General features: G+C 64.5%; 2 protein-coding genes across 2 annotated transcripts in view; one reads left to right on the forward strand and one right to left on the reverse strand.

Annotated features, from left to right (window-relative positions):
- Positions 1-7,452, reverse strand: part of CFAP46 (cilia and flagella associated protein 46) — a 95,843-nt gene extending 88,391 nt beyond the window's left edge. The window contains 8 exon segments of the mRNA XM_038579185.1: positions 1,832-1,942; positions 2,952-3,046; positions 3,672-3,795; positions 4,615-4,779; positions 5,978-6,042; positions 6,538-6,669; positions 6,803-6,927; positions 7,318-7,452. Of these exon segments, the coding sequence (XP_038435113.1) occupies positions 1,832-1,942; positions 2,952-3,046; positions 3,672-3,795; positions 4,615-4,779; positions 5,978-6,042; positions 6,538-6,669; positions 6,803-6,927; positions 7,318-7,366 (866 nt within the window). The 5' untranslated portion in view covers positions 7,367-7,452.
- Positions 7,453-11,526: 4,074 nt separating this feature from the next.
- On the forward strand, positions 11,527-15,213 carry LOC119866543. Its single transcript, XM_038577974.1, has 3 exons — positions 11,527-13,509; positions 13,644-13,726; positions 14,430-15,213. Exons 1-3 carry the CDS (start codon positions 13,413-13,415, stop codon positions 14,904-14,906), a joined length of 657 nt encoding a protein of 218 aa, XP_038433902.1. The 5' UTR covers positions 11,527-13,412; the 3' UTR covers positions 14,907-15,213.
- The last annotated feature ends 6,873 nt before the right edge of the window (positions 15,214-22,086 follow it).

Genomic DNA, 22,086 nt, shown 5'->3' on the forward strand with positions numbered 1-22,086 from the left:
TCAGACTTTCTGCAATTATCGCATATTACATTTGAAATTTAAAAGATGATGAAAATCATTTGAAGATTATTTGGGGGGGGGGGACAGGGAGAGGGAGAGGGAGAGGTGGGTAGCGGCAGGGGAGGGAGAACCGCAAGCTGACTTTGCACTGAGCGCGGAGCCTGATGTGGGGTCGGTCTCACAGGCCCGAGGTCGGCCTGAGCGGAAGCCAGGAGGCGGATGCTCCTCCGACCGGCCACGCCGGCCCCTGCTGGGGGGAATCACGGGCAGTTCTGTGTACGCAGCACCCCCGGCCCGTGCACTCAGGAGCCGCGGCGCAGCTCACGCGGGCAGCGACAGCATGAACACCAGACAGCCGGCCGGCCCTTTCGTCCGATCTGCCCCAGGCCGCCTGGAGACACCCGGCGACCCTGAGCCCTGCTGTTGGCGGCCTGCGTGACCCCTTCCCCCGGGTGACTCCCGTCTAACCAAGGAGGCCTCGACGTTGGGCCTGCTCAGACCCCAGGCAGCTCGGACCTCCTCGTGCGTGTTCCCCCTGCTGGCTCTGATAAAGCACCTGCTTGGTCGGGCTTCGCGAGAGACCGCAGCCCCGCCGTCACCCGGGCGGCGGCCGCGCCTGACTGCCCCACAGACACGGCAAGAGGACCCACGTGCAGGGTCAGCAGCTGCGGCTCTGGGGTGATGGTGACGCCGCGTCGCTAACACCCCCTCCACGGGCCTCTGCTCGACTGACTGGCCCAAACACCAGAAATCCCGTCTTCCCCGGTTCTCGGGGCCCGGAGACTGGGAGCAGGCGCGCAGGACCGCGCTCCCTGGCGGGCTCAGGGCTGCCTTGCTCCCCCAGCTTCCGGAGTTTGCCGGCCAGCCCGGGTGCTCCCCGGCCCGCAGCTGCAACACCCCGACCCTGCCTCTATTGTCACCCGGCCTTCGTCCCCGCGAGCATCCACATCCCAAATTTCCCTCGTCTTATAAGGACAGAAGTCACTGGTTAGGGCCCATCCTCGTCCAGCATGACCCCATCTCAACTCGATGACTCTGCAAAGATCCTATATCCAAACCAGATCGTGTTCACAGGCAGCAAGTCCCAAGGGTGGGCACGTGACTCTACCTTTTTGGGGAACACGATTCTGCCCATAACAACCCAAAATCAATGAATGAATGACAGACGGAAAAAATACATCAGTAATTACCACAGACGACGGCCCAAATGTTTCACATGTTAGGAGCGCAGAGGCGCTGACGAGAAAGTCAGAGAAGCCAAAAGAGAAATTCTCCCAAGGGGTGGTTCGGAGGCCTCCGCACGTGCTGAGTGGGACGCCGCACTGGTGACCGCACTGGTGACCGGTGCGCGGGGGAAGCCAAGGCGGGGGGTGACTCCAGCCGCCGCGTGCACGGGGTGGGCCGGGGCGTCGGTCCTCTGAGTCTGCACCCGCGGGAAGCGCATCCGCCATTTCCGGGGCTCCGCTACGGGCTGCTCCCCGCTCCTCCCGTCAGCCTGACGCCGCGGCGGCCGCTGGGCTCCGGTCCGGGAGGCCCCCCCACTCGCTCAGCCCCGAGGCTGAGGACTCCAGCTGCCGGACGGACGTTACGCTGCGACTCCGACAGGTGGGAGACGCTTCAGTAACTTGGAAACCACCTGCGCTTACAGGTCAGCCTGGATTTCAGAAGCGTGATGTGAAGTCACGTATCCCGAGCGCCCCCCAGACCGCACAAACCGCCAGAGCCTCCACGGTGGCTGCCGAGGCCGCTTCGTCCACCGCGCCCCGTTTCCTGTACTTCGGGTCTCACGCAGCGACGGCGCAGACGCCCGGGGGGCGAGGGGGACACTTACTTTTCCTCTCTGACTGAAGGGAGGTGCTGGTGATTGAAATAGCTCAAGTGCTTATAGGTCTTCTTCAGAATCGCACCGACATCTTCAGGTAAATCATTTTTATCCAATTTCCTAGAATTTATAAGAACCAAAACATCATGTCACATTCGTTCAAACCATCCTAGGGGAGACTCCGAGTCTAAGGACCTGTGTTTCCCACTGAACAGAAGGCCTAACGACAACCCCCTCCCGCGTTCTTCACTCCCAGAACTCCTCCCGCCTTCCTCACGCTCCTCCTGCCAGAGCAGGCGCGTCCTCCCCGCGCAGCCCGGCGGCCAACCCGGACTCACAGGAGGGCAACTACGTGGACGGGCCTGACCCGTAGTACTGGGGCGGGCGCGCCTCCCGCCGGAACCTGCCTCTCGTCACCCGCACGCTGATCTTCACACGCACTCGTCTCCCCGCCCTCTCCCCTCACACACGCTCATCTGCTCACCGCCCTCCCCTTACACACACTTGTCTCCTCACACGCAACGGTCTCCTCACCACCCTCCTCCCACACGCACTGGTCTCACCACCCTCTCCCCTCACACAGGCTCGTCTCCTCACCACCCTTCCCATACACACATTCGTTTCCTCACCACCGTCCCCTCAGAAGCATTCATCTCCTCACCGCCCTGTCCTCACATGCGCTCGTCTCCTCACACGCGCTCGTCTCCTGGCCGCCCTCCTCCCAGGGCACCGGTCTCCTCAGTGCCTTTCCCCTCACACAGCGCACCCCCCTCGTCACTCCCTCCGCCACGGTAGCAGCTCTCTCTGTGCCGTTCCCCTCCTCCCTCACCTCACCCACTACTGTCGAGTTAGCTACTGTTGTTTTCCTCGACGTCGGGGTGCAACGTCCAGCCTCCTGGGGGGGCCGTCGCCAGATCTCAGGCCGCCCGCCAGTCCTCCTCCCCCACCCTCCTCACTGGCGTAGCAGCCGCTCACCTCCTGGCAGCCTCTCGCTCCTCGCGGTAAAGGCAGGGAGGCCGAGTGCGTCCTGTGCGCGGCGCCCCTCCGGCCCCCTCCCGCGCACAGCCGTAGCCCGTCTGGGGCGGACCCCGAGTGCGCAGCGGCCGGCACCGACCCCCTGAGCACTTACGCTTTGAGCACGTTGATGTCGTAAGTGACAGACAGGCTCACGGAGGTTCTCTTTTCCTGCTTTAGCTGAAGCTCATCCACTAATTCGTGTTGTACCTGCAACAAAATGGAACCGAATTACTAACCGGCTTAAATAATTAGGCAGAGACGCAGGAATTAGTTCCTTTACATTTATTTCTCCTTTAAAATTAATATTGTAACGAACAACATCTCCTCGTTAGTTAGGTTTCCCGTTTAGTTTTCACAAAGAACCTCAGCTGGTTTCCTACACACGGAAGTTAGCAAAGGGCGACGGTCCTCGTACCTTGGGGGGCTGGTTACTTCAGTAACGAGCTTTCTGCTGCTCTTTTTTTATTTTAAGATTTTATTTATCTATTCATGAAAGACACAGAGGGAGAGAGAGAGGCGGAGACACAGGCGGGGGGAGACGCAGGCTCCATGCCGGGAGCCCGACGTGGACTCGATCCCGGGGCCGAAGGTGGCCCTAAACCGCTGAGCGCCCGGGCTGCCCTCTCCTGGCCTTTTTTAATTCAAGGCTGTCATGAGTGACCTATTCAAAGATCACGGTGAAGGGAAAAGATTCTGTTTGTCTCCTCAGGTACGCACGACGTACGCGTGCTTTGGTGTCTCTCGGGGGATGGACTTGGCTGTTTTTATAGTTTTGCAAAAACGACATCGAAGCCCGTTCCCTCCTCCCGGAGTCCTCAACGCGCCAACCTACCAGGACAGAAAACATCTGTCGATATCTGTGTGGCACGTGGGCCTTTATAAACGGCGCTGCAGTGACACAAAACTTCGCGGCCTCCTCCTTCCTTCCAGCCTGTAGGTAACAGTCCAGAAGCTCCCTGGATGATACAAAAACACTGTTACCACTGACGAAATCGCCTCCTGCTGCAAACGTCGAGCCGCCGGGTTATCACGCGTTTACTCCTGTCCCGGTTCACGAGGTTCGAGAAGCCGCCCACGGCCGCGTGGGCCACACTCCTGCAGCGCAGGGCCCGGGACTGGCGCGGGGCTGGCGGGGCGGGAGGACGTGTACGCACCGCGACTCCCCCCAGTGCTTAGAGTCGCACTTCGAAGAGAGGCTGTCTCGGCGCTTGTGGTCTGTTCAAGGCTCCCCACGTCACCAGGCCGCAGGTGGGACAGCCCGGGGATTCTGGGTTCCCACGTCGGGCGGATGGCGGGTCCCTGCGGACACTCACGCAGTCGCTGGCCTGCAGCGGCGCTCCCCTCGAGGGGCAGCCCGCCACTGCCTTCGGGTGCACCCAGCTCGGGGACCGCACGCTGCCCGTGTCACTGAGGCCCGTTGGGCTGTCTGCGTGCAGACACGCTTGTGCGCGCTGCCCTGAGCAGGCCCCACCGCCTGGGGTCATCTGCTGCCGCAGCCACCATGTCACCCATGCACAGGGCCGACTTCTAACCCCCGAGCGCGGATGTGACAGAAGCTCGGTTTCCTGCGCTCTAAGTGTCAACGGCCATCATGTTGTGCCATCCACATGATCGGCCCCGAGTCCAGCCACAGACCCCAGCGAACAAGACGACGACACGACTCTAACCACGCGGCAGAGAGCACTGACGTCCCCCTGTGGGCCACCGGGCCGGGAAGGTCACGGGGCCGCGGGTCCTGCTCAGGCCTCGCCGCAGGGGAGGCGGCTTCAACTCACAGCATCAGCTCTGCGCGCCACTCCTTGTCCTCCTCCTCCGTCTGATTTAACACGGCGACGATCTGCGACAGGCTGGAGATCAGGTGGTGGTGGAACCCGGGCTTCAGGAAGGGCCTCACCATGTGCCAGTACAGCACCGACGCGTTATACACCAGGAAGTAATACCTGCGGCGGGGGACAGTCACCCAGGAGGTCGTCACGGGAGGGGACATTGTGGGGGAGGTGGTTGTGGGAGGGGATGTCGCAGGGGGGGGGAACGTCGTGGGGGGGGGGAGGACGTCGCAGGAGGGGATGTCGTGGGGGAGGTGGTCGCAGGGGAGGTGGTTGCGGGAGGGGACATCACAGGAGGGAACGTCGTGGGGGAGGTGGTCACGGGAGGGGAGAGCCCTCCCAGGGCGTCCTGGCAGAAGGGGCTCGAGGCTGCAGGTCAGCCCGGGCCATGAGGACCCAGCCACGGGGCTCCTGAGTCCAGACCAGAGGTCCGTTCACTCATTCACCCATTCACTCATTCACTCATTCCCAAAGTGATCGGCTCCCTGTAAAAACACAGCACCACAAGGTCTTTGGCTCCCAAGGGACAGACGAGAACAGGCAGGCACAGCAGGAACCCAGGAAGTCTTCCCGGAGGGAGTAACATCTTCTGAGACCTGCACCGTGACGAGCAATCAGCCCGGAGACAGCGCACAGGAGGGGCCGACAGGCAGAGGTGGGGGAGCAGAGCCTTTGGGGAACGAAGTCCCCAAGCCTGCACTCGGAGTGCAAAGTAAGGTGGGGGGGCAGGGGCCCCCCGGAGGGCGGGCCTCCCACTGGGCGCATCTGAGTGAGGAGCCCCCTCTCGGGAGAGGCCAGCTCGGCCTGGGACGCCCCAGGTGCCGGGAGGAGGCCGTGCGGCCGTGCACCCCGGGCTCCTTCCACGGGGCAGCCTGCTCGATTAGCGGTGTTCACACGGGCTCGTCTGCGAGCCCAACGGTTTCGGGAACCTTGCTTTCTGATGAAGGAGACGGTAAGTAGAAAACCCGGCTACTTCCAGCTAAATCACTAGGGACGCGGACACGAGGCCTGGCAATCTGCCTGGGGGAGAGGACCCCGATGCTGAACCCTCAGGGAGGCCCAGGGAGTGAGGGGCTGTGGGGAGACCCCAGAGGAGGTTCCCGTGGAGAAAGCACACAAAAGTCATCGCAGACCACAGACTGCAGGACAGACAGAAGGACAAAGGCGTGCGCCGTGCCCGGCCCTCCACGTCAGAGACAGAGCCTACAGCACGCACAAAACCCTGCAGTGTGAACAGGTGTCAGCACATGGGAGCCGTGGTCCCGAACCCCTTCCACAATCCTCGTAGAAACGCCGCGTGCATTACGCCCACCTGGGTTCTCCTTTTGCGAAGTTTATTGCCTTCATATACTGGGTCACACAGTTTTCAAATTCCTCCTAAAACAATGTAAAGAACGCACAATTACATGAATTTGCCCCTGAAACCTCAATCGTGGCTCGTGGTCGCTTCTGCGGACAGTAAGGAGCCCACGGTAAGCAGCAGGAGCGGCCACGGTCAGGTGTCAGACACGCCCGCTCACAGGCCGGGGCCCTGGCACCAGCAGGGCAGGGCGCAGCCGCCAAACGTCAAGCAGGAGCTGAGTCCTGGAGCAGCCCACACGCAGCCCACACGCTGCTCACCGTATCCGTAAAGGGCACGTGAGGACACGTCTGGCCCCACAGTTCCGGAAGCAGAGTGGGACTGCGTTTCCACACGAGACACAGAGTGCTGAGGATCAAGGCAGCCTCGGGGAAAACCCGGAGTGGGACAAACCACTAGCCACCCCGGAACGGCCCACTGGCAGGGGTGCTGGGTCCCCCGGAAGCCTTGGGGCTGTGCCCACCAGGGCTGCACCCTCAAGCCCCCGCCTGCCCCCCTGGGGCATCTCTCACCAGGTTTTCCGACGACTTGGGGGCACAGAGCTGGGCCCGGCACAGGTGCGCTCTGCCCAGGAACTGGGTGACCGGCCCCTTCACCTTGAAGTACATCTGGATGCAGTCGTCGCTCATCTCGGGCTGCCCCATCTGCAGGACAGGGGTGCCCCCCCAAGTCGCTCTGACGGCAGCCTGAGGGCGCAGGTCCAGCAGATCCCCAGGGACCCCCCTGGGTGCTCCTGCCCTATCCGCCCCGCGACCCCTGGACCCCTGGACTCGGTACCTTCAGGGCCTGCTCCGCACACAGAACAAACAGGTCGGGGCTGAAGCTCTCCGTGGGGTCAAACTCTGACTTGCCCAGGTTGGCCGACTTAATGAGCTCATAGGCCCTCCTTAGGGAGGCGGCATCTACCGGAGGCCAAGGTCCGGCGGAGGCCGTGAGGAGGGGCTGCAGCCCGGGTCCACACCCTCCCGCGCCGGCCTCCCCTCCCCATCCCCCCCCCCCCGTGGGCCTCCTCCCCTCCCCCCTGCTGCCCGGCGTCTGCACCCTCCCCTCCCCCTCCCCCATCCCCCCGCGGGGCTCCTCCCCTCCCCGCGCCCCCTCCGCTGCCTCCCCCAGGCCGAGCCCCCGCAGCAGTGGAGGATGACACGACACGGGGTCGCGGAGGCCCCGCGGGGGGAGCGGCGGACGGGGGTTCGGGGGCGCCCCGAGTCAGGGGTCTGCTGGGGCGGGCGTGTCGCCTCCCGGGGCGGGGTCGGGGTCGGGGTCTGGTCGGGGTCGGGGTCGGGCCGGCGCACCCTGCTGGCTCTGGGCTCGGGCCAGCTCCTGCGTGATGACCAGGTCCATGGCGGCGGCCCCGGGCCCTGGGTTTCCTCCCTCTCGCGGCCGGAGCGCGGTTGCCTAGCGACGGGGGACGCCGCGGGCCCTACGGGTCGGCGCCGGGGCCACACTAGTGCGGAGGCGAACGGCCGCCGGGGCCGCCTTCCCCACGGGGGCGGGGGCGAGGGCAGCGGAGCCAGGGCGGGGCGCGCTCGCGTCGGGGTCCGGTCGGGTCGGGTCGGGTCGGGTCGGGGTCGCGCTGCCCGGGCGCCCTCACCGCACCCGCCCCGCTCCCCCCGCCCCGGCTGATGCTCCGGGGAGCCCCGCCCCCTCGCCCGCATCCCCCCAGCCCAAGGATGCCCCGGCCTGGTCCCGGCCCCGGAAGTGTCCTGCCGGCCTTAACTCCTTCACTCGGGCATGCACGCGTGCGCTCATTCACTCGTTCCTTCGTTCATTCATTCGTGCCCGCTGCAGAAGGAGGATCCTACAGCTGCTGACCCTGCGGGGCGGGGCTGAGCGCGCCTGGGAGCGCAGCAGGTGCACCTGCCGCTGCCTGCGCCTGCGGAGGGGATGTCAGGCACAGCGAATGCCTGCCAGGGGTCGGATCCCGAGGGGGTGGCGCAGGCGAGGGCTGGGGGCCGAGCTGAGATCCGCCAGAGGAGAGGAGGCTCCCCACAAGTGCGGGATGAGCAGCACCTGCGCCGGCGGGGAGCAGGACTGGGTGCCCAGGAGGCGTGGGGGGGGAGGGAACCCGCCAGGGCAGGTGCCCCCCACACCAGGATATTGGACCCAGTGGCCCAGGGTCTCAGCGTTTTCTGATGGTACCAGGTGGAGACTGGTTTGGAGGTGGTGACAAGGCCACAGGCTCATGCCCAGGGCAGGAAGGGAGAGCGGGTCTGGGTGACAGGTGTATGGGTGACAGGTGTGGGACCAAAGAGGACCAAGAGGGCCGTCCACCCCGGGGGTGCACAGGGCAGGCACCAGGCCGGGGAGCTCCAGGAGAGGGCTGGCCAGGGGCAGCTCAGGAGCGGGTCCTGGGTGTTCTGTGGGGGCATGTGGGATGCTGAGTATTCAGAGCTCATGTTCGCAGGAAGGCTCTGGGCTGGAGATGCAGGCGTGCACACACCTGCCCCGGCCTTGGTGTGCGGGTGAGAGCCCCGGGGCCAGGGGGGCTGGAGACCGGCCTTGGAGAGCCCTTGGCCAGGAGCAGCGGGAAGAGCTGCAGGAAGAGCTGCAGAGGTGGAAGGGAAGCCGTGCAGAGCCCCCGCAGCAAGGGCAGGGGTTGGGGGAGGGCGTCAGCTACGTGAAATGTGGCCAAGGTGTCGTGAGGCGAGCGCTTAGAAGCAGTGGTCGGGGTTAGCAGCGTGGAGGCTGTGAGCAACCCCAGGACAACCATTTCTCTGAAGGGGGCGTTGGGGGGGGGTGCAAGAGTGAGTGGGCCCTGGAGCAGAGACAGAGCGAGTTGCACAGCTTTTTCAAGAAATTTGACTTCTCACGGAGTGGAGGAGACGAGGCAGGGACTTAGTCATCTGGGAGGGATATTTCTAAAGGAATGAGACAGGCGAGCTTGTAAAGCTGATGGGCTTTTATTGCCTCACGTGGCGGCGAATGTGGAGAATCCTGCAGCCTCCACGGAGACAAACAGCTACTAGGAAGTGACTTTAGCCAGGAACAGGGTACGATGCCAACAGTGAGTGTGGATCGTGTCTGTAAATACCAGCAACAAGCAGAAAAGGACAGAAACACGCCGTCTAGAACAGCACCAAAACAGAGCACTTTGGAATAAATTTAACAAAAGATGCGTAAAACCGCAGCAGTAAGGCTACAAAACGTGGCTGAGAGGTCGCAAGTCTGGGATTTGGGGTTCGGGAGATGCCCTTTCCTTCGGAGGGGCGCTTCTCGCTCCGGGCAATCCCAGTCACGATCCCAGCAGACCTTTCTCTGGAAACCTGCAGGTGACCCTAAAATATCCACAGATACACGAAGGACGCAGAGTGGCCAAGATGACGCTGAGGAGCAGGGCGGCCTTGGAGGACGCACGCTGCTTCCTTTCAGGCCTGACGGTGAGGCTGCGGCCGGACGCGACACGGTGTGGACCAGCGGAGCCGAGCAGCCGCAGAGCCAGCACCTGTGTCCGCAGCCCGCCGACCCTGCACCCCATGGGGAACGGAGCGGTGTCTCCCCCTGGGCGCCGGGTGCCTCGGCCTCGCCGGGCAGCCCCGTCACAGCCCCGTCTCAGGCTTGGGGGCCGATTTAAGGGTGTGGAAGAGGGAAACAACCACACCGTCTTGGAGCAGATGGAAGTTTCTTAGCAAGGGCACAAAAGGGAAACCATCAAGGAAAACATAAAGCCGTCCTCGTCGAAAGTGAGACCTCTGCTCTCCGAAAGGCTGCAAAGAAAATGAACAGACCGGAGGAAAGTATTCGCAGTAAATGTGCCTGACACGGGGATTGGGCCCAGGCTGTATTCCTAAAACCACTAAATCAATACGGAAAGACAAACAGCACACAAAAACTCGGCCACAAGAAACGCTGAAATTAAAGACACTGGCCACAGTGAGTATCGGTGGGAGGTGCCGCGCGACCCTCACACGCGGCCCATGGGAATGAAAAGTGGTGCAATGTCCGAGACAGACAGGGTAACTTCCACCTACCCCGACCCCCCCATCCTCCTTTTAGGGGTTTACCCAACACACATGATGCCTCCACAGAAGCCCGTGCACAAGCATGTCCACAGCAGCTCTGTCCCCATCTCCCCGAAGTGGAAACCACCCAAGCATCCCGCAGCCACAGTGTGCTGAGCTCCCACGGCCACGTCTCCGCTGGGAGAAGAGGAGCCAGGCCACCGCCCCAACACCTGCGGACCTGCCGACCTGCCGACCTGCCACCTGCCGAGGAGCAGCGCCCCAGAGTGGGGAGAGGGGGAGCCCTCCTGAGAGCTGCACCTGGAGGATGGACCAAGCCAACGCGGGGCATAAACCCACAGAGCTGGGGAGGGACGGGGGGGAGGGGCTGGCCTGAGAGGGCAGCCAGGTGGGGGCCTGGTGGGTGGGAGGGTTGGGGGGGCCAGGGTGGGGGCCAGGAGGGGGTCAGGCAGGGGTCAGGCAGGAGCTAGGAGGGAGGGGGGGGCAGAAGAAGGGGGGATGGGAAGGCCAAGGGAGGCACGAGGGGGGCGGAGCCAGGCGGGTGGGGGCCGGGTGGGGGTCAAGCTGGGGACTGGGTGAGGGGGCCAGAAGCGGGGACCAGGAGCTAGGCAGGGGTGGGGGGCCAGGAGGGTGGTGGGGCCAGGCTGGGAGCTGGGCAAGAGGCCAAGCAGGATGGGAGGGACCTGGGGACTAGGCAGGGACGGGGGACCGGAATGGGGCCTGGGAGGATGAGGGGGCTGGGTAGGGGCCAGGATGGGGTGGGGCCAGAAGGGGGGCAGGCAGGGGTCAGGCAGGAGCTACAAGGGGCAGGGGACCAGAAGGGGGGCCAGGGGGATGGGGGGCCAAGCGGGGTCACGACGGGGCAGAGCCAGGAGGGGGGGAGCCGGGCGGGGGTCAAGCTGGGGGCTGGGTGAGGGGACCAATGGGGGGACCAGGAGCTAGGCAGGGGTGGGGGACAGGAGGGTGGTGGGCCAGGCTGGGGGCTGGGCGGGAGGCCAGGCGGGATGGGGGGACCTGGGGCTAGGCAGGGGCGGGGGCCAGGGGGATGTGGGGGGGCCGAACGGGGGGGGCAGGCAGGGGTCCAGCAGGACAGGCAGCAGGACTGGGTGGAGGATCAGCGCATGCCCCGGGAAACCCTGGACTCCGGGGGGCATGGGGGGGGGCTCCTGCTCCTGGGTAGTGCACAGGCGGGTGGTCTGCGGGGTGGGGGTGAGGTGCCCAGGGCTGGGTGTGGAGGAGGACGGTCCAGAGGCCCCAGGGGTGGGCAGAGCAAGGCCCCCCGAGGTTGGAGCCCCTTCCCCGTGACCTCTGCCCACCTGCAGGCCCCCAGGATGAGGGAAGGCCCCCCTGGGGTCCTCCTGGAGGGAGGGCTGGCCAGCCCCGCAGAGTCCCCACGGCTGGTGGGCGGGAGCTGTGGGCCGCTCGGGCCTGCGATACGGGGTGAGGGGAGTGGGCGGGAGGGGGGGGTGTGGGGAGGGGGGAGGAGGGAGGGGGCGCGGAGGGGGCGGGCAGGGAGTCGGGGGCAGCCCCCCACAAGAGCTGCAGAGGAGGCCACCTGGAGCTGTTGGGGTGTCCGCTCCCTTGGGGGCCCCGCCCGCGGTGGGCGAGTCTGCGGGCCTTGTCTACACCGTCCCTCCCCTTCCTGTGTGAGGAAGAGACTCCGATTCCCGCAGGCACGAGGCTCCCTGACGTTGCACCTCCCTATCGCCAGGGTGGCCAGGTGTGCAAGCTCTGGGCACCTTAAAGCAGTTTGGGGGTGTATCGTCACGGGAGCGCAATCCCTTGGTGGGCCCTTCCTCTTGCCTGCCGCGGAGACACAGCCGTGAAGGCTGGAGCTGGAGCAGCCCCTTTGTGCCACGTGGGGGTAACCTGTGGGGCAGCTGCTGTCCCCCACGGCCTGTGGGAAAGAGAAGTAGGCACCTCCCCTGGTAAGCGTAAGCTGCCTCTTCCCTGTGCGCTCCCCGCCGATGTCTTCCCTCCGCCTCCACTTTGCCTTTGGAAGACGAGGATTCGGGAAGATTTCGGGCAAGTATCATGTCTACGTTCTCTTAGATAAGATTTAAATTCAAAGCATGACAAGATGTACATACCTGCACGTACGTGTGCACACGTGAGAGATGCGGCGCGGTGGGCGAGAGTGAGCGTGTGCTGAAATGGCTTCTGCCCGGACACGATTCTGACCCCGTTTCGCCCGGGATCTGCAGTCACGCGGGGACCGGAGGGAGAAGGCTCGGGTCTCGTCGGCCAGCTGTCAGCTCCACAGTGTCCTGAAACGTCTCCGTTTATTCAGGGGGACGCGGGGCACCGCGCACACGGCGGTTATAAAACATTTATTCCCCCCAAGGAAGCATCTGCCAACGTTACGTAGTAAGAGATTTTCCAAATCCTGGAGCATGAAGTATTAAAACTCCTTTTCCTCGCGCTGCAGCGTCTCAGGTTGGAGAATGGAGCACAGGCTTCTTTGTTCGACGGACGGGGGTTCATTTAGTGAAGACGATTCGGGTCAGGCCCAACCCGCTCTTCCCCTTCCTCCGCCTGAGACCCGAGTGTGGACCTTGCGGGGTGCCCCGTGTCCCCCAAGAGCATCTCCTTGTCCTTGCTGTGACCCAGGCCCCACGAGGACAGCACCGAGCACTGCGGCATCGCCCATGAGGGACACGCTGCACCCGCAGGACCGTCCCTCGTGCCCCCTGAGTGGCTTCCTTCCAGGTGCACCAGCGCCCACTGCAGCAGGACCTCCCTGATGTGCCCCCCACGCACCCCCCACAGCGTCTCGGTCCCGTGACGTGGCCACGCCCACGTGTACCTCCCTCAGCCCGGCTGCACCGACTCGGGCTCCTCAGTGGCCGCCCTGGGGCAGCGAGGGGGGCTGCTCCTCCGGGCCCACAGCGTCAGGCCTCCTAACGCTGTGCCTCCGCACGGGGGCGGGAGGTGGCCTGGGTTTCTGTCCGTGAGAATTCAAAGGTTTGTTCCTCCAAGGCCACCAGCTCTTGTGAAACTGGATTGTTCTTTTGTTTGTTTTCAACAAGCGACCTTGAGAGTGTGTCTGCATGCGTGTGGGTGTGTGCAGGTGGGTGTGTGCACGGGGGTGGGTGTGTGTGGGTGGGTGTGTGTGTGTGTGACACACCCGCCCGCACTTTTCTGGAACAGCATCGGCGTCACCCGGGCTTCAGGACGCGCAGCCGTGAACGTGGTTGTGTCTCGTCTCCGCGGTGCCTCGGGCTGTTTCCTTCCCACGGCTCCTTTATCCTGCGTCTCTTTAACGTCCTACTTTACTCTCTTCCTGTTTTTAAAGACTGAGCTTTCAGGCTTCTTCATTGATCGTAGAATTCATTTTCGACTAATTTCTTCTGTACTTGCCCGCTCGCCCCTTTTTGTCACTTAGCGCGACTTCTTGGGTGCTTGGCTCGCTTCCTTCCACCCCTCCTATGAGCCAACCGACCATGAGCAGAGGCACGGGCAGGTGCGCGGCGGGCGCACAGCGTCGGGGCGGAGACCGCGTGGCTCCTCGGCCACCTTCCACAGGTGACCTCTCTGTCCCCGGGTTGGACGGCTGTCGGGAGGCCCGGCGGGGGCCCTGCCCTCTGCGTGGCCAGACGGGCACGGTCACAGAGCCGTTACTTTGCTTTCTCCGAATCTGGCTACGTTTACCTGAACAGCGGGGATCTCCGCGGCGTTGTCTACGGGACGTCCTGGAACGAGAGCTCTCGGGTCTCCTCTGGAGCAACAGGCTCCGAAGAAGGTGCGTGTTCCGGCGGCGGCGGCGCTCCTGCCTCCTGTGCTGTGGGGAGCGCGGCGGCACCCCACTCGGCTCCCGCATCGTCCCGCAGACATGTGCCAGGCCTGCGCTGGGCATCAGCACATTTCCATCCCACGGTTTGCCTGGCGTTCTCTGGCGTCCGGCTGCTATTCTCGCTGAACACGATGCTCTCCACCCTCGTCCACGCTGCTGTGTGTGCGGCGTTTTCCTTCATTTGCTGACGCGTAGAGCTGACCCCGAACACGGGGGGAAGGGGCGCCCACCCCGCGCAGCTGAAAATCCGCGTGTAACCAGATTCCCCCAGAACTTAGCTACCGATCGCCTGCCGCGGACCCGCGGACTTGCCCGCCACAGACGCGTGCTGACGCTGGTTCATGCGTGCACGTGTCCTGCGCTGTGTTCTTACAAGGAAACACGCTGGCGTCACCATGGCGCTCGTAGAAACCGCTCCATGTGGGAACGGGCCCGCCCGAGCGCCCTGTCGCTGTGGGCTGCGCTCTGCTGGGTCACACGCACGTCCCTGTCCTCTGGGGCCTCGGGGAGCAAGGCTACCGTCAAGTCGGCGTGTTTGGGGCGCCGGCCCTGGCTTCCCAGGGTGGGCGGTAAGACGCAGGGTGGCTGAGGCCTTAGCCTCACGACGACTGCAAACTGCTTTCCAAGGGGCTCCTTTTGCCATTTGCGCCAGGACGTGGGACAGTTCCGGCCGCCCCGGATATCCGGCACGGTTTGCTGTCACCTTCATAGTGTCACCGATCCTGTGGACGGGACGCAGCGATCCAGCCTGGCTTCTGCTTGCACGTCCTTACTGACGCCCCGTGGGACTGCGGGACTGCGCAGCCGGCTCGGCGGAGGGTCCGGCCCTGGCCTTTCGCCTGTTCGCGGAGTCAAGCCATCTGTCCCTTGGCGATGGGGTCACGGCTCCTGGCACATCCCGCGGACAGGCCTTCCCCCACGGGCTGTGGGGCGGGAACGTGACCTGCCCTCCGCCGAGTCCCCTGGGTTTGCAAGCGGGTCAGCGTCACCTGCACAGGTGCAGGCTGCCCACGGGGCCGTGGGGTGGAGGCCTCCGCGTGGCTGGAGGGACGGGCCTTGTTCCGTGGCTGCTTTCGGGCTCCTCTGTGGCTCCTCCACACGGCTGTTTCTGGAACCTGCACTTTTTTGAGGTTTTCAGCCCCGTGGGTCATCTGCCAGTGAGCCCAGAGCTGCAGAGCCGGGGAGCAGCCTCAGCGGGCACGGCCAGAGCCCCCACGCCACCACCTCAGCCCCCCCCAGAACGGGGCCGCGCCCCTGTTTCTGGCGCCAGGACGAGGGAGACGGCAGCCCTGCCCCTGTGTCCTGCGCCCTCCCGCCCCACAGAACCACTGACACTAGATTCAAGAGGCAGCGTCTTTCGGAACCGCTAAGAATTCATTTGACAAAGTAAATGTCAGGGGTCCGACTGGCTTTGTTCAATGATTCAAGAACCGGGTGCCCCCATCCTGCAGACAGGAGGGCGTCGGGGAGGGGGCCTGGGAATTACCAACAGAAGCGGGGGGCGGTGAGGGCCAGGGGACGGCGCCGTCAGGCCGATGGCCTCCAGGCTGCCCCGGCCGCTCCCACCTCACTGCCCTCAGGATCCGTTTCTGGGGAAGCCGAACCTGTAATTAGGGTTTGGGTGGGTGACCTGAGGCTTGGGGTGGCGAGTCCGCGTCGGGCCTGTTGTCTTGTTTGCACAAGACCCTGCAGGAAGGTGACTGGGGGGGTCCTCCTGCCTCACCAGCCCCAGTGTGGACGGGACCCCAGCCCCCCAACGCCCCCTCCCACTGGGACCTGAGGACGTGCCCTCCCAGGACAGTGGTTGGCGGTGGTGCCCTGGCTAAGAAAGAGGCAGGGGTCAGGGAAAGGATTTCCAGGGGGGGTTTCACTGTGCGCAAAGCACAAGGCACGAGAACCTTCTAGAACTGTGCTTTCCTCTCACCCTCCCAAGCAGGATTTGGTGGAGGAAGCAGCCAGTCTGAAAAATGTCCTGCAAACGGGAGCTCTGGGGGCACGCTTTGACATTGGGGGTTCAGAAGGCCCCGGGGGCTCAGCATGTCCCCAGCCCCTCAGGGAGAGAGGACTCTCGGGTCACGATCAGCTCTTTGGGCAGAAATGTCTGGCAAGAAGCGAGAGGCTTCCGGAAGGGGCAGGGTGGGAGCCTCGTCCTCGCAGGCCCAGAGTCGGGCCCCGGGGGAAGCCAGAGCCCTGGACGTGAGGGGTTTGGAGCCGACACTCGGGCACCTTCGCGTGGGCTGGGCCTCCCGCGGCAGCTGCACGGGCCCTGGGCACAGCCACAGACGCAGGCTCTGCGTGGGCACAGCGAGTGCAGGTCCTGAGCGCCCAAGGCTGAGCGAGGCCCAGGTGCCATGACCTCTCCCTGCTGGTGGCCAGATGCTCGCCAGGACCCCCCCGCCCCAGGCTCAGGAGCCCCCAGCCTGGCCTCGAGCCGCACGCTTGGTGTCCTCCTGCCATTGCCTGTTTTAGGAGACGCCACGTCGTTACTCACGTGCTCAGGCCTCCCTGCCCGGGGCTCTGCTCTGCGCTGGCCGCTGCCCCGTGCTCCGGCCTCGGAGTCCAGCCGGGCCGGCAGGTAGCCCGGCACTCTCAGGGAAGGGGCCGCGTGGGACAGGCCGGTCCGGGGGTGGGCACGCGTGGGCTGTGACCCGGGGGTCCGGAGGTCAGTGCAGGGGCAGCCCAGGCCGTCGGGCGGCTCCGCAGCAGAGGGATGCGCAGTGACGCCCGGTGAAGCTGCAGGGGAGGGGGGCTCGTGGAGTAGAGGGGAGTGCGGACCTGCAGCAGGAGTCGGCGTCGGTGCCTGTTCCCGCTGCCCGGGTGGTTGCTCGGGAGAACCTGCAGGATGAAGGCCCAGGAAGGAGGGGCCCAGGAGAGGGGATTGCAGATGCTCCGGAAAGTTCCGGGGGGCTGGGGAGCAGCCCCCACCTGTGTGGACTGGGGTAGTAGGGACGACAGGGCTGCTCACAGATGGGTCCCTCCTGCTGGGCAGGGAAGGGCAGGGACGGGCCGTGTGTCCCGGGGCGGGAGGGCCAGCAGCCCCACGGCCACAGTCCCAGGGCCCCGGGTACCCGCGTGCTTCCCCAGCGACTGGCTGGGAGAGTCCTCAGCTCCGGGCCCGCTCGACCGCTCCCCTGGTTCCTGTCAGCAGAACCTCAGAAATCCCACCCCAGAGATTCAAAGAATTTTATGGAAAAAATGCATTAAGAGGAAAAAGGAAAAAAGCCCAGGCAGGGGTAATGAAGCGGAGGCGCCCTGGGATGCCAGCGAGGCCATGGAGAAGCCTCAGCACCAGCCTGCCACGTCCACAGCGAGCCACACAAGCCCAAGCACAGGATTCACAGGTCATTTGGCGAAACAGAAAGATAAAAAAAAAAAAAATGATAAAGACAGAAAGCATCACATACAAATTTTAAAAATAGGAATAAACATGAAATATAAATAAAACAGATAAATGCATAAAATATAATAAGACCAAAGTCATATCCATGAATATCACAGGCTTAGAACACACCCGTGGAATGAAAAAGGCTCGAATTGGAACATAAAACAAACGAGTCACTTGCTGTCAAAAGAGACCCGAGGGCACCCGAGTGGCCCAGAGAGGTCAGACAGGCTGACAGGCCAGACGGAGCGTCCGCCGCCGGACGAGGTTAAAATCAAATTAAGAGAGCGTCAGCAAAAATAAACAAAAAAAAAGCGTCAGCAAACACAGTAGAAAAATATTCATAACAGGAAATTCCAGTTCCGTCTCGTCCACAACGGGGCCGAGGAGACAGACCGAGATCTGTACCGGAGGCTGAACGTAGAGAACAAAGCTTTGTTTCCCACAGAATGTTCCATCGCTCGTCCCAAAAACCCTCAAATGGTCCCCAAAGTAGAAACAGCGCAGAGGACGTTGTCTGATCATGACAACAAAATCAGACGTTACAACACAACAGCAAACAGCCCTAGAAGCACCCGCGTCCTCACGCTGAGATTCAAGGAGAAACGAAAACAAATCTGTGAACCGGAGCATCCCAGGAACGAGGGAGGGCGTACTCGGCGCCGCGGGGCAGGCGTTCCCCCAGGACTCGCGGGCGCTCAGGGGTGTGGGCCGGCAGGTGCCCACCGTCCAGCTCAGGCCCCAGAGGACGAGCATCCACGTACGAGCGCAAGACGGAAGCAAGGCGATCGTAGCAGGGGGACGACGGAGCGGAAGGACCGAGCTCCGCGGCCACGCCCGGCGCCAGGTCAGCTCCTCGCTAGTCCAGAAGATCCGAAAAGGCACAAATACGCAAAAGCATCCGGGGTAAAGGGGAATCGCGGAGATTTAGAATGAACCCCCGGGAGAGAGCCCCGTCGTGTGGAGGTTTTGCAGGAAGAGGTGAAGTAGGAGAGCTCCGGGGACAGAGCCTCTCGGTGGGCCCGTGGCCGCGGAGGATGCGGGGACGGTGGCTCGGCCGCGCACCCCGGGACGCAGACCCGGCCCATGGCGGACAGGCCGCGGGACCTCACGGCAGAGCCGACCCCATGCTGGGCCCTGCAGAGAGGAGCGGGGACTCGGGTGTCCTCGGAGGCGGGGACTCAGCGTGGCCGGGACACAGGTCTCTTTAATTAATAATTAAAAATGATTACTAACAATTAATTAATCATTGATTAATGACAATTAATAATTCATCTTCCGTGAAGAGTCGCAGAGCGCAGAAAAGGAGGCAAGCTCCCAGGTGGGGTCGATGAAGACAGGACGACCTCGGTGTCTCACTCCGACCAAGGCGGCACACGAGTGGATTCTTGTAGTTCGGGCTCCTCGTCGCTGGACCCCGAAGGGGGCGGTGAAGGGGCCGGTGAAGGCGGCAGCCGCGTGCGGGCCCCTCGGAGCTCAGTCCGCAGGAGGTAGGTGGACGCTGCTCCTCAGCAAGCCGTGTCCACGTCCACCTGGAACCTGTGACCGTGACGGCACCTGGAAATAAGGTCTTCGGGTGTGATTAAGGTGTCAGGACGACATCATCCTCGATAGGGGGGGGACCCTCCACGCAAGTCCCAGAGTCCCTCCCTGTGAGGGGACAGAGGAGGGGAGGGGCCCCGGGACGGCGAGGCCACAGGCGGGGGACACCCAGGCCCTGGGGCTGGAAGAGGCGGGAAGGGTCCTCCCCTGGAGCCTCTGGAGGGAGCCCCACGGGCTTCGGGCTCCTGCCGCCAGCACCCCAGCACGTCTCCCCGAGTGTGCATTTGTCGCGTCAGCCCTGGGAAACCAATGCCCCGGGACGCCAGCCCCGACCTCTGCCCTCGCCCAGCATGCAGTGGCTTCAGGGAGGGCAGCGGTGAGCACGCGGGGGTGGTGAGCACAGGGGGGGCTTCGGGGAGGAGGGGTGGGCGCCGGCGGCCACGTCCACCCAGAGCAGTCGAGCTCCCGGGGGGTGACCGCAGCGCCCCCGCCCCCTGACCCGAGGCCGCTGCCCCCGCGGACACCCCTCCTGTGGGCCGCCCGATGCTGCGGGGTGCGGGCGCCCCCTCAACCACAGCCGTGAGGCGCAGCGGGCGGGCCCGGAGTCGGCCGGGGCCTCAGTGGAACGAAGTCGGCCCTCGGGGAGCGGGTACCAGAAGCTCGGCCGCGTCTGGTGCTCAGCCGGGCTGCGCCCATCTGTACTCAGGTCTCGTCTGGCGGGAGGTCCCTTAAGTGTTCAGTTCAATGGTCTAAAAATATGGGCGCTGCCACCTTTGCCCACTTGCCTTCCTTTCTTGGAGGAGGAGGGAGGTCTTGCCCCGAGCGAGCCGCTGGCCTGGCGAGCAGTGAGCACAAGGGCAGCCACTGATGCTTGGGGTCTCGTTGCTCCGTGAATATTTCAGCAGAGAGTAGGAGGCTCCGTATAGGGCAGCAGCAAGGTGGCTGGGGGGCCGGGCGCTGGGGGCCGGGGTGTGGGGGGCCGGGAGCTGGGGGCCAGGGAGCCCGGGGGACTGGGAGCCGGGGGCTGGGGGGCTTGGGTGCGGGGGCCCTGGGTGCTGGGGGCTGGGGTGCTGGGGGCTGGGGTACTGGGAGCTGAGGGCTGGGGGCCAGAGAGCCCAGGGTGCTGGGGGCCAGGGTGTGGGGGCCCTGGGTGCTGGGGGCTGGGAGCCAGGGAGCCCCGGGGGACTGGGGGCCGGGCACTGGGGCCGGGGTATTGGGGGCCAGAGAGCCCGGGGTGCTGGGGGCCAGGGTGCGGGGGGCCGCGCCTCCTTCCTCCCCTGACTCTCCTGAAGTCATTTGTTTGAAATTCAGGCAGGCGTCGGCTCCATTTTCCGTCACCGAAGAGGCCGTCTACACTGAGGAGGACGCCGGGCGCCCCCCACCCCCGGGGCCGGGCCTCCTTCTGCGCCCACGAGGTGTGTGGTGAGGCGGGTCCCGCTCCGGCTGCCGTGGGTGGTGCCACGCGGTATCGCAGGTGCCCGGCATCGTGCTGGCAGGTCCGTGACGCCGGCGTCACACGTGGGGCAGGGAGACGGCTGGGATGGACACACCTGCTGGGGACAAGACTCTCACAGATGCACGCGTGTGCTCACACTCACGTTTCACAAACACACACGTACGCACTCATGCCCATGCTCATATCCTCATACACCCCTGAACTCATAAATGTGCATGTACTCACACGCACGCTCACAGCCCCCACTCACACACGCACACTGAGCTCACGCTCACACCCCCACTCACACTCACGTTCACACTCACACACTCACCCCCCCACTCACACACTGTGCTCACGCTCGCGCTGACACATGCTCACACCCCCCACTCACACACGCACACGTGTGCTCGCACACACACAGCCCACCATCCTCGGGAGCCAGCTGGCCTTCACCCGGGGGCTCCCAGGGCACAGGCTGGCGGCTGGAGGGTTCACTCTGCACGGAAATGTCACCATGTCCTTCGTGCGACCGCAGCCTCTCGTCCTTGCCCTGCGCCTCAGGAATGTCATTAGAGCCGACCTCGGTCAAACCGTTCCCAAATTTTCCAGGACACCCGCCGACAGCATTAACTAGCAACTCCTTTGCACGTCCCACCGCCTAAACGTGAGAGCCCTCCCTTGGCGTCAGGAGTGGCCTTGACCCTGGCGGGCGCTGGGCTGGGTGCCTGTCGGTCGGGGAACACCCGAGAAGTGTCTCCCCGGCCCCATCACCCTCCCATGTACCTGAGGCCTGATATCAGGACAGTTTGGACTCACACCTGTTCTCTCTCCTCAGGGGACAAGCCGCGGCATCCCTGGGAGGGTGGCCAGGCCCCGCGACCTCCGCCCTGACCCACGGAGGGGGCCTCACCCCTGCAGGGGGCCTTTCTCCTCACAGTGTGAGGTGGGAGCAACGTCAGGGCCAGGCTGGGACACGAACCAGGCAGGCAGGTGGTGACCCCTCCTGGCTGTGGGTGTGGGCAGCTGAGTCCCTCTCGGTCCCCATGCACCCACCTACTCAGGCCACACGGGTGGGATATGTGATCGTCCTGGGGGGTCCGACGTGGACGCTGGGGAGAGGTCGCTGAGCCGGGCCCAGGAGGGCGCTTGGCCGTGCCGTGGGCTGGCCTGGCCACAGGCCTGATCTGGGGTCCAAGTGCATGTTTGCTGGGGGGGGCTGAGAAGCGGGTGGGGACAGAGGAGGAGGGAGAGGGAGGAGGGACCCCCTCCCTGGTCCCGACGTGGACTCCTGCTCCGGCCCCGGGGCTCAGTCCTGCTGGGGCCCAGGACACATGGAGGAGCCCGGGCAGGTGGGGGCGTGTCCCGGGGGAGGCACGCGGGGAGACCAAGTGCACGTTTACGTGAACTACAAAACGCCACCCTCCCAGGGCGGGCACAGAAACCACCCCTGGGGTGACGGGCCCCGGAAGGTGCCGGCGCCTTTGTACCGGGGAGACAGTCCACCGACCCCCAGGGGCCAGGAAGAGTGGCCAGGGAGGAGGATGGGCCCTGCCTCCAACCTATGGGCTGGGGCCGCAGGAGGAGGGGCCGCGTCCCCCCTGCACGGCGACGCGGTGGGGTGCTGGAGGCCAGCCCTCCGGGAGCCGGGGACGTGGCTCGCACCCCGCCAGGACCCCCCGGGGCCGCCGTGACACGGAGGCTGGGTGGGGCAGGAGGCCTGTAGGGGCCACAGGCAGCGATCCAGGTGGGAGGGCGGCAGAGCGGGGGTCTCCACAGGGGGGCATTAGCCCCGTGTGGCAGCTAGAACCTGGGGGCTCACGGCCCCGCCGCGCCGACCACCCGGAGGGGCTGCATCTCCAGCACCCCCATGGGTCGCCGGCTGCAGAGAGTGGGGTCGTCTGCCCTCCGGGGACCTGCAGGTCAGGCTTCCCAGCCGGAGCGGCAGCA

Source organism: Canis lupus, chromosome 28, assembly GCF_011100685.1.
Source record: "Canis lupus familiaris isolate Mischka breed German Shepherd chromosome 28, alternate assembly UU_Cfam_GSD_1.0, whole genome shotgun sequence".
Lineage (NCBI taxonomy): Eukaryota > Metazoa > Chordata > Mammalia > Carnivora > Canidae > Canis > Canis lupus.